General features: G+C 42.5%; 1 protein-coding gene across 1 annotated transcript; it reads left to right on the top strand.

Moving 5' to 3' along the window:
• Positions 1 to 6,197: 6,197 nt before the first annotated feature.
• Positions 6,198 to 11,699, top strand: TRMT10C (tRNA methyltransferase 10C, mitochondrial RNase P subunit). Its single transcript, XM_007532627.3, has 2 exons — positions 6,198 to 6,343; positions 10,214 to 11,699. Exon 2 carries the CDS (start codon positions 10,241 to 10,243, stop codon positions 11,489 to 11,491), a length of 1,251 nt encoding a protein of 416 aa, XP_007532689.1. The 5' UTR covers positions 6,198 to 6,343; positions 10,214 to 10,240; the 3' UTR covers positions 11,492 to 11,699.

The raw sequence follows: 11,699 nt of genomic DNA, 5'->3' as shown, positions 1-11,699 counted from the left end.
AACACAACAAAGGAGAAAAATTAAACATTACCACAAAAACTACTCTCTTGTGTTTAACTGATAATTGATGTTCTTTTTTTTTTTTTTTAGATTTTATTTATTTATGAGAAAGATAGGAGGAGAGAGAGAATCAGATATCACTCTGGCACATGTGCTGCAGGGGATCAAACTCAGGACCTCATGCTTGAGAGTCCAAAGCCTTATCACTGCACCACCTCCCGGACCACAATTGATGTTCTTTTAAAATTTTATTAATGAGACAGGTAAGCTGAGAGAAAGAGACAGAAGAAAAGAACCAGACATCACTAGTACATTGACTTCCAGGGATCCAACTCAGGTCCTCAAGCTTGAGAGTTCAACACTTTATCCACTGTGCCACCTCCTGGACCATGATAATTGATGTTTTTATAATCCCCAATTTGCTACTAAATCCAACTGTAAGGTGTATTGGTTACCTACATACTGATAAATAATTAGCTACTTCATTATAATTATCCTGAAACTTGGAGGCTTAGAACAATAAGCACTTGAATCGGTGAAATAGCTCACTTGGGATAGATAGCTGTATGTTTTGCAATGTGTACAACCCAGGTTCACATCCAGAACCCAACACATGAAAGGAAGTTTTGGTGCTGTGATCTCTTTCTCTTTCTCTCTCTCTCCCTCTCTCTTAAAGAGTTTATTTATTTATTAGTGAGGACAGGATGAGAGAAAAAACATACATCATTCTGGTACATGTGCTTAAACTTGGGATTTCATACTTGAAAGTCCAGTGTTTTATCCACCACACCCACCCCACAAACTTTCACTCTCTCTGTCTCTGTTTCTATAAAAATGAATTAAATTTATATTATCTCACAATTTCTGTTAGGGAATATAAAGCAAATGACTCTGGCTCAGGATCAAATTATTATCAAGACTGTCTGGAACTGAAATGATGTAAAATGTGACTGGGTAATGGCAGGAGTGTATGGTTCCACATGTTTTTCCCCCCTTTTGTTGCCCTTTTTTTTTTTATTGTTGTTGTTATTGATGTCGTCCTTGTTAGATAGGACAGAGAAATGGAGAGAGGAAGGGCAGGCAGAGGAAGAGAGAAGGACAGACACCTGCAGACCTGCTTCACTGCCTGTGAAGTGACTCCCTTGTAGGTAGGGAGCCGGGGACTTGAACAGGGAACCCTTGCGTTGGTCCTTGTGCTTTGTGCCACGTGAGCTTAACCCGCTGTGCTACCGCCAGACTTCTTGGTTACACATTCTTTAACAGCCTCTTTGAAAGACTGCGTCTACTCAAGAAAATTTATTCTGAGGGGCCGGTTGCTGGTGCACCTGGTTGAGCATATTGTTACAATGCGCAAGGACACAGGTTCAAGCCCCTGGTCCCTACCTGCAGGAGGGAAGCTTCACAAGTGATAAAGAATTGTTGCAAGTGTCCGGGGCCAGGCACATGGCCGTAAGCGCGAGGACCGGCATCAGGATCTTAAATCCAGCTCGGGGCTCCCCACCTTCAGGGAGTTCATTTCACAAGCTGTTAAGCAGGTCTGCAGGTGTCTGTCTTTCTCTCCCCTTCTCTGTCTTCCCCTCCTCTGTCAATTTCTCTCTGTCCTATCCAACAACAACGACAGCAATAACAACAATAATAACAACAACAACGACAATAAACAATAACGGCAACAAAAGGAAAAACAAAAGAATTGTCGCAGGTGTTTGTCTCCTCCTGTATAAGTACCACGCGCTACCGCCGCTGGAGCTCCTTTCTGCCTCCTCCTATCCCACCCTTCCCTCTTGATTTCTGTCTCTATCCAATAAATAAAGAAAATATTTTTACAAAGAAAAATTATTCTGACACTTGTTAAAATGTTAACGAAATTTTCAGCCCAAGGTGACTCAGTGGCTAGAACACAGAACTTGCATGAGTGAACCCCTAGGTTTGGTCAGCACTATATATAGTAGAGTTTCTCCTCCCATTATCTCATTCACACACACACACACACATTACTCAGCAGTTTATAAAGATGGCATTGTGTCCTTTGGGATAAAATGTATAGAATTGGAGATTATGCCTGGTGAAGTAGGAGGTAAAGGTCAACTTTAGAAGTGTTTCATTCATATGTAGAGTATAGAGAATTGAAAGGGACCATGCAGTGGCACACCCAGTTATGCACACATAATACTATGTGCAAGGACCCTCTCAAGGACCCAGGTTCGAGCCCTCGTTCCCCACCTGCAGTGGGGATGCTTCACAAGCAGTGAAGCAGTTTTTCTCTCTCCCATTCTGTCTCCCCTTCCTCTCTCAATTTCTCTCTGTGCTATCAAATAAAATAGGAAGAAGGGGAAAAAAAGGAAAAAATGGCTACACAGTGGTTTCAAGAGTGTTCATATAGTTATCATGGGAGAAAGGACATCTTTTCAACGAATAATGCTTTTTATAAAACTACATATAAAGGACAGGAGTAGATAGCATAATGGTTATACAGACTCTCATGTCTGAGGCTCCAAAGTCCCAGGTTCAGTCCCCTCCACCACTATAAACCAGTGCTTTGGTTAAAAAAAAAAAAAAACACTACATATGAAAATTAATTCCAGAGGTTTGGTGGTGGTGCACCTGGTTGAGTGCACATATTACAATGTGCAAAGAGAGCCAGGCAGTAGCGCAGTGGGTTAAGCACTATATAGTGCGAAGAGCTAGGTCTGGGCAATGATCATGGTTTGAACCCCCAGCTCCTCACCTGGGGGGATGAAAGGGGTCATTTCACAAGCAATGAAGCAGGTCTGCAGCTGTCTTTCCCTTTCCTTCTCTATCTTCCCCTCCTGTCTCAATATCTTTCTGCCCTATCCAAAACCAGCAGCAGCAACAACAACAAAAATGGGGGGATTTACTAGATGTAAACTGACATACTCAAAATTTGAAACTTTATTTTTTTTAATTATTTTCTTTTTAAATATTTATTTATTCCCTTTTGTTGCCTTTGTTGTTTTATTGTTGTAGTTATTATTGTTGTTGTTGGATAGGACAGAGAAAAATGGAGAGAGGAGGGGAAGACAGAGAGTGGGAGGGAAAGACACCTGCAGACCTGCTTCACTGCTTGTGAAGCGACTCCCCCACAGATGGGGAGCCAGGACTCTTAACCCGCTGTGCTACCGCCCAACTCCCTGAAACTAAAAATAATACAATGCACAAGGGCCTGGGTTAGAGTCCCTAGTCCCCACCTGCAGGAAGAAGGTTTTGCAAGTGGTAAAGCAGTGCTGCAGGTGTCTGTCTATTCATTCTCTATCTCCCCCCCTTCCCTCAAAATTTCTGGCTGTCTCTATCCAATAAATAAATAATTTAAAATTTTTTTTCAGCTGTCCTGAGAGGTGGTGAAGTGGATAAAGCATTGGATTTTGAACCAAGAAGTCCTGAGCTCAGTAAGCATAGCACATGTGCCAGAGTGATCTCTGGCTCTCTCTGTCATCCTACCTAATTAATAAACTATTCAAAAAATAATTTCATGAATCTCTTTTTAAAATAAATAATAATTAATCCCAAATGTACCAAAAAATCTTAACATAGGAGTGAAAAATATAAAAAATATAAAGACCTTGTGGTCTGGGACGTGGCGATAACCCTGGAGAAAGAAAAAAAAGTGAGAGAGATAACTGAACATAGAAATGTGGGGCAGGGGTAGATAGCATAATGGTTATGCAAACAGACTCTTATGCCTGAGGCTCTAAAGTCCCAGGTTCAATTCCATACCAACATAAGCCAGAGCTGAACAGTGCTCTGGTTAAAAAAGTAATATATATATGAATGACTATAGGGGAACAATAGTGGTTATCTAAGGGCTAGGAGTGGGGACATATACCTTTGGTGATGGAGTGGTAAGAAACTATACTCATTATCGCACCAAAGTAAAAGACTCTGGGGTGGGGAGAATACAGGTCCAAGAAGGATGACAGAGGACCTAGTGGGGGTTGTATTGTTATATGGAAAACTGGGGAATGTTATGCATGTACAAACTATTGTATTTTACTGTTGAATGTAAAACATTAATTCCCCAATAAAGAAGTAGAAAAAAAAGAAACTATACTCATAATGAGGAAAGAGAGAGAGAGGAGACCACAGTAGCAAAACTTCCTCCATTGAGGTGTCATGCACATGGCAATGCAAAACACTATTCAAGTGAGTGATGTTGTTGGCTCCAGAAATGTAAACTCTTAAATTATAACTGTCATATCTACAAATTAGATTCCATATCCACCTAAGCTTATTCCTTCCTGTTACAAAGAAAGTGGGATTTCTTCTTCCTTTTTTTCATTATTTTTCTTATCTTTATTTACTGAGTAGAAACAGTCAGAAATTGAGAGGGAAGGGGGAGGCAGAGAGGGACAGAGACAAAGAGACACCTGCAGCCCTGCTACACCACTCACAAAGCTTTCCCCCGCAGGTGGAAACTGAGGACTCGAACCTGGGTCCTTGTGCACTGTAACATGTATGCCCAACCAAGTGTGCCATCACCCGGACCTCCCTTTCTTTTTTTAAAAATATTTTATTTATGACTTAGTAGACAGAGACAGAAATTTAGAGGAATTTAGAGGAGTGGTGGAAATACAGAAGGAAAAAGACAAAAAGAGACAGCTGCAGCTCTGCTTCACCACTCATGAAGCTTTCCCCCTGCATGTGGAAACCAGGAGCTTGAGCCTGGGTCCTGGTGCACTATAGTGTGTGTGCCACCTAGCGCCTCCCTCTTCCTTTCTAGAACCAATCCTTCCAGTTGTCCTGGTTTGGTTTCTTGCGTATAATATCTTTGTTTTACCAGAGCACGACTAAGCTTTGGCTTACAAGTGTGTGGAAGGGAGTCCAGGAGGTGGCACAGTGGATAAAATGAGGTCCTAAATTCAATCTCTAGTAGCACATATGCCAGGATAATGTCTAGTTCTCTCTTTCTCTCTCTCTCTATCTTCTACATGAATAAATAAATAAAATCTTTTTTAAAAAAAAAAAAAGTGTGGGGGATTGAGACTTTGGAGTCTAAGTCTTTCTGCATAACCTAATATTATTATGCTATCTCCCTCACTCTTTTTAAAGAATATTTAGGGAGGTGGCGGTATCCGTGGGTTAAGCACACGTGGTACAGAGCACAAGGATCTGTGTAAGGATCAATGGCAGTAATAACAACAATAATAACAACGATAAACAACAAGGGCAACAAAAGGGAAAAAATGTCCTGCGGGAGCAGTGGATTCGGAGTGCAGGCACCAGCCCCAGCGGTAACACTGGAGGCATACATATGAGAGAGAACCAGAACATCACTCTGGCACGGTTCATGGTACAGTCCAAACTCAAAATCTCACGTGAGATACTGGCGATACACTGTTCTAAATGGTGAATACGCTAAGTCCTACCATGAATTTTTAAGCTAAGTGAGACTTGGTGTGGGGGTGGTTAAAAATATGTATGTAGGGAGTCGGGCGGTAGCGCAGTGGGTTAAGCGCACGTGGCACAGAGCGCAAGGACAGGCCTAAGGATCCGACTGGAGCCCCCGGCTCCCCACCTGCAGGGGAGTCGCTTCACAAGCAGTGAAGCAGGTCTGCAGGTGTCTGTCTTTCTCTCCCCCTCTCTGTCTTCCCCTCCTCCATTTCTCTCTGTCCTATCCAACAACGACGACATCAACAACAATAATAGCTACAACAACAATGGAAACAACAAGGGCAACAAAAAGGAAATAAATAAATATTTAAAATAAAAAAAATAATAAAATATGTATGTAAGTGCTTCTACATTTGGGGACAAAGCAGAAAATTAGAGGGTTTTAAAAAGATATTTATTCTTTGTTGCCGTTATTGATGTCATCGTTGTTGGATAGGACAGAGAGAAATCGACAGAGGAGGGGAAGAGAAAGACACCTGCAGACCTGCTTCGCCTGTGAAGCGACTCCCCTTCAGGTGGGGAGCCGGAGGCTCGAACCGCGATCCTTACGCAGGTCCTTGCGCTTTCCGCAATGTGCGCTTAACCCGCTGCGCTACCGCCTGACTCCCTGGTTTTTGTTTTTAATTAGGGATAAAATACAAAAATTGCAGCTATAGGCGTATGGCAGTGGAGAGTCACCTCCTACGTCCAGCAGCCTTCTGCCTGACTAGTCAACAGTGACGCTTTCCCGACCGGAAGACTTGTCGCTCCGTGTCCTTCGTGTCTGACGTCATATTGCGGCGCCAGGAAGAGAGGCGGGGCTTCGGCTTCGCGCAGAGTGATAGGAGAGCTTCCGCTTGGGAAGAGCGCGGCTCCTGCGCTACGTGGGTTCTGAGACTGGCTAGCTCTCGAGGCTCCTACGGTTTGCGCTGACGCGACCAAGCCATCTGCACTCCTGGTATGAGCGTGTTTACTGTTATCTCTCCATGAGTGTGTTGACCTGGGAGGACTAGAGCGGCGATATTTTATTTATTTATTTATTTATGAGGAAGATAGGAGAGAGAAAGAACCAGACATCACTCTGGCACATGTGCTGCCGGGGACCGAACTCGGGACCTCATGCTTGAGAGTCCAAAGCTTTACCACTGCGCCACTTCTCGGACCACCGTTCCCTTTTTTTAAACGGGTTTTCATTTCGTTAACAGTTAAATAGATCCTGAATCATTACTGATTACTGGGGGGAAACTCAGATGTTTGTATTCGAAATCAACGTCTCTCACATGGAAACTAAGGACTCTATTTAAAATATTTCAGGTAATCTAAAATAGTTTGTTTTTTTTTTTGCCTCCAGGGTTATCGCTGGGGCTCGATGCCAGCACTGAGAATCCACTGCTCTTTCTGTCTCTCCCACCCCTATCAATTTCTGTCCTACCAAATAAAAGAAGGGAAAAAATTGAACATGTTTTGCATGTACAAAATTAACTCGGATTATTTTTTTTTAATCCATTAGGTGGCACAGTGAATGAGGCATTGAACTCTAAAGCATGAGTTCCCAAATTCCATTCCAGCATCGCAGGTGCCAAGAGTGATGATTAGGTTCTGTCTTCCTCTCCTTCCTTCTTTTTCTTTAAATAAATAAATCTTAAGGAAAGAAGGATTATCACAGCGGGGAAACTTCCTTAAATATGATGGGAGCTGACTCACACTTGGACCAGACCCATAGTAAAGCAGTACATTATCCAGGTGAACTTTTTTCCAGGCCCTCCCATGTCTCTCGCTCCCTCTTTCTCCGTGTGTGTGTGTGTGTGTGTGTGTGTGTGTGTGTGTGTAAATACTAGTTTGACATGGTCTTTTTGTTTTTGTTTTTTGCCTCCAGGTTTATTGCTGTGGCTCTGTGCCTGGACTGCAAATCCTCTGCTCCTGGAGGCTATTTTTCGCCCTTGTTTATCCTTGTCGTTATTATTGTTGTTGCTGTCGTTGTTGGATAGGACAGAGAGAAATGGAGAGAGGAAGGAAAGACAGAGAGGGGAGAGAAAGATACCAACAGACCTGCTTCACCATTTGTGAAGCAACACCCCTGTAGGTGGGGAGCAGGGGGCCGAACTGGGATTCTTGAAGAAATTTTCTTTTTCTTCTTTTTTTTTTTAAAGAATTTATTTATTTATAAGAAAGACAGGAGGAGAGAAAGAAACAGACATCACTCTGGTACATGTACTGCCAGGGACTGAACTCAGGACCTCATAACGGAGTGTCTGATGCTTTTATCCACTGCGCCACTTCCTGGACCACGAAATTTTCTTTTTTATTCCTTTTTTTTGTTGCCCTTGTTGTTGTTTTTTTGTTTGTTTGGTTGGTTGGTTTTGTTTTAATTGTTGTAGTTATTGATGTCGTCGTTGTTGGATAGGACAGAGAGAAATGGAGAGAGGAGGGGAAGACAGAGGGAGAGAGAAAGATAGACACCTACAGACCTGCTTCACCGCCTGTGAAGCTACTACCCTGCAGGTGGGGAGCTGGGGGCTAGAACCAGGATCCTTACATGGGTCCTTGCTTTGTGCCACGTGTGCTTAACTCTCTGCGCTACCACCCGACTCCCTGAACTGAGATTCTCATGTTGGTCCGTGTGCTTCACGTCATGTGCGATTAACCCGCTGCTCTACCACCCAACCCCCCTAGTTTGATATGTTTAAGCAGCATTGTTTTATGAATATCCAGACCTTGAGGGTATAATTATATAGTTTAGAGCTGGGGAGAGATAGCGTAATGGTTATTGAGTTACTGTTTTTAAATCAACTAGAACACTATTTCTGCTCTTTTATTTTAATTTTTTAATCATTTTTTTAATGGCTAGAGACAGAAATTGAGAGACAGACACAGAGAGAGACACCTATAGCCCTGCTTCATTACTTGTGAAGCTTTCCCCCTCCAGGTGGGGACCAGGGGCTTAAACCTGGGTCCTTGTGCACTATAGTGTGTGCACTAACCAGGTGTGCCACCACCTGTCCCCTGTTTCTGCTGTTAATGTGTGTTGGGCTGAAGAGATATCATAATGGTTATGCAAAAGGACTTTTATACCTGTGGCACCAAAGTCCATGGTTCAATCCCCAGCACTTCTATAAACCAGAGCTGTGCAGTACTCCAGTAAAGAATAGATAAATAGGGTCTGGGCAATAGTGTGCCTGGTTGAGCACACATAGGACCATGTGAAAGACCTGGGTTTGAACCTCTGCTCCACACCTGTAGTGGGCGGGGATACTTCACAGGTCCACAGGTGTCTGTCTTTCTCTCCCTCTCTACCTCCCCCTCCCTTTTTAATTTCTCTGTCCGATCAAATAAAATTAAAGAGGGGAAAAAAAAAAAGGAGAAAGGAAAATGTGTTTGCCCAGAGTGGTTGATTCATAGTGCCACCACCAAGCCCCAGTGATAACCCATGTGGCAATAAGTAAAATAAGATTGTGGGGCCAGGCAGTGGCACACCTGGTTATAAGCACACACATTACAGTGCCCCAACCCCAGGAGTGGTGAACTTGTGCTCCGTAGATAACCCTGGTGGAAGAAAAACAAAGAAAATGGGGGAAAATGACAACTGCAAATAGAGGAGTTATTAGAGAGAACCCATGGGGCAGAGCGGTGGCACATCAGCTTGAGCCCTTTTGATGACAAACACTATCTGCTAGTCCAGTGGTAGTGTTTCTGAATTGCATATCCAAGATGGTGATGTCAGAGATCACATCCCAGACTATGGAAGCAATCCAAGGCATGGTGACCGGCATGTCTGCCCTCCAGGCCTTGAAGTGTTGGGCCTTGGGGTAGTTCTGCAGGTGTCCAGGCAGCAGTCACTTTCCCTTTGAGATGTTTTGCTCTGAATTTGAGCCCTGCTCCCCACCTGGGGGTGGGGGGGGCTTCACAAGCAGGGAAGCAAGTCTGCAGGTCTCTCTCTCTCTCTCCCCCTCTCCCTCCTCCCCCTCTCCCTCCTTCCCTCCCTCCCTCCCCGTACTTTTGAGTTTTACAACACTTCACTTTCAGCTTTTATTTTCTTCCTCGCCAGGGTTATCACTGAGGTTCAGTGCCAGTACTACGAATCCACTGCTTCTGACCACTGTTCCTCTCCTCCCCCCTTTTTTTTCTATACTATTTGACAGGACAGAGAAAAATTGAGAGGGGCGGTGGGTGGGGGGAGATACCTGCAAACCTGCTTCACCACTCATGAAGCATCCCTCCTCCAGGTGGGGATCAGGGGCTTGAACCCCAGTCCTTATGCATGGTGGTAAGTGCACTTAATAGGGTGTGCCACCACCTGGCTCCCTCTCTTTCTCTTTTTCCTCTCTCAATTTCTGTCTTTCCTATTAAATAAAAAAAAGGAAAAGTGGTCATCCTGGTAGCAGTAAAACAAAAGATAAGCCTGCTGGCATAAAGAATAAGCTTAGGGAAAGGTCTGGGAAAATAGCCTAGTGGTTTTGCAAAGGACGTTAGGCGAGAGTCCAGCGGTAATGCAGTGGGTTAAGTGCAGGTGGCGCAAAGTGCAAGTACCTGCGTAAGGATCCCGGTTCAAGCCCACCTACAGGGGAATCCTTTCACAGGCAGTGAAGCAGGTCTGCAGGTGTCTATCTTTCTTTCCCTCTCTCTGTCTTCCCCTCCTCTCTCCATTTCTCTCTGTCCTATCTTAACAACGATGACATCAATAACAACAACAATAATAACTACAGCAAGGGCAACAAAAGCGAAAATATCAGTGTTGCAGCTGGTAAAGTTATACTAAGATCCTACTTAGTTTTCTTGGGTTTTTTTTTTTTTAATCTTCATTTAACTTTTCTTTGTTTTTCTTTTATAGGGGTTCTTACATGCCATTCCCCTCAAAATGAGTGTTAGCATCACTTTCTTAAGACCTTTTACTAGGCTTTCAGTACCATTTACCTTACAGACAAAAAGAAGGATTTTATATTCGACAGTGCTACAGAGATACATGTGTTCCAAAACACCAACCATGTCCAATCCTGAGAAGGAAATCACATCACCTCCTGAACAGTCTGAACAGTTGGAATTGGATAAATGGAAAATTACAATGAAATCTAACACTCAAGAAGAAGCTGTTCCTACAGTGTTGAGTAGCAAAGCTGAAGATCCTTTAGCTGCCACCAGAGAATTAATTGAGATGTGGAGATTGCTTGGTAAAGAAGTGCCAGAATTTATCAGTGAAGAAGAGCTCAAAACCACTACAGACCTTGTTTCTCAGTCATCGAAAAAGAAATATTTAAGATACTTGTTTCTTAAGGAAAGAGCGAAAAAGGCTAAGCTAATAAAGAAGGAAATCAAAGCAGAAGCAAGAAAAGAGAAACTGCTAGAAACTCCTGAGAAAGATAAACAAGATTTCATGTTTCTACGGCTTTGGGATAGGCATATTAACAGTGCAATGGGCTGGAAGGGTGCCCAAGCCATGCAGTTTGGACAGCCTTTAGTTTTTGACATGGCTTATGAAAAGTATATGAGGCCAGTAGAAATGAAATATACTGTTTCCCAACTTTTAGAAAGTGAAGGATGGAACCGAAAGAATATTGACCCTTTCCATTTATTTTTCTGCAATCTTAAGATAGATGGTGATTATCATAGAGAGTTGGTTAAACGATATAAAGAAAAATGGAACAAATTGCTCATAACAACAACAGAAAAATCTTATTTAGATTTATTCCCAAAGGATAGTATTATATATTTAACTGCAGATTCTCCCAATGTCATGACTAATTTCAAACATGACAAAATTTACATAGTTGGATCTTTTGTTGATAAGAACATAAGCCCAGGTGTATCCTTAGCCAAAGCAAAACGACTGCAGCTGTCAACAGAACGCCTCCCTTTAGATAAGTATTTACAGTGGGACACTGGTTCCAAAAATCTCACATTAGATCAAATGATACGTATTTTGTTATGTCTGAAAAACACTGGTGATTGGAAAGAGGCTCTGAAATTTGTTCCTGTAAGAAAACACTCTGGTTACATGGATATTTCTCAGCAGTCTATAGAGCTTATCAACACTCTGAAGAAAACAAAGACTTTTAATTCACTTCCAACACAGTTTCTAAATAGTCGCAGACAGAAAAAGTGGCATAAATGATAATACTTAGTAATTAAAAAAAAAAAAGCCCCAAGAAAATGGGTTGTAAATGCAGCCTTAGTTGTCTGTGTCTTCCTGAATGGAATTCACTTTTCTTTCTTTTAAAGGTTGTGTTTCTAAACTAACTGAAGCTTCTCTTCCATACTAAATCACAAAAACTTCTGGGGCTATGTTTTGTTTACTATTAAAAAATTTTTAAATAACCTTG

This window comes from Erinaceus europaeus, chromosome 9 (assembly GCF_950295315.1).
Source record: "Erinaceus europaeus chromosome 9, mEriEur2.1, whole genome shotgun sequence".
NCBI classification, from domain to species: Eukaryota; Metazoa; Chordata; class Mammalia; order Eulipotyphla; family Erinaceidae; genus Erinaceus; species Erinaceus europaeus.
The sequence above is the reverse complement of the archived record's forward strand: the minus strand, read 5'-3'. Positions and strand labels throughout refer to the sequence as shown.

Bases quoted from the DNA above. Each gene is read 5' to 3' on its own strand.
- TRMT10C (XM_007532627.3), top strand. From the start codon at position 10,241: ATGAGTGTTAGCATCACTTTCTTAAGACCTTTTACTAGGCTTTCAGTA.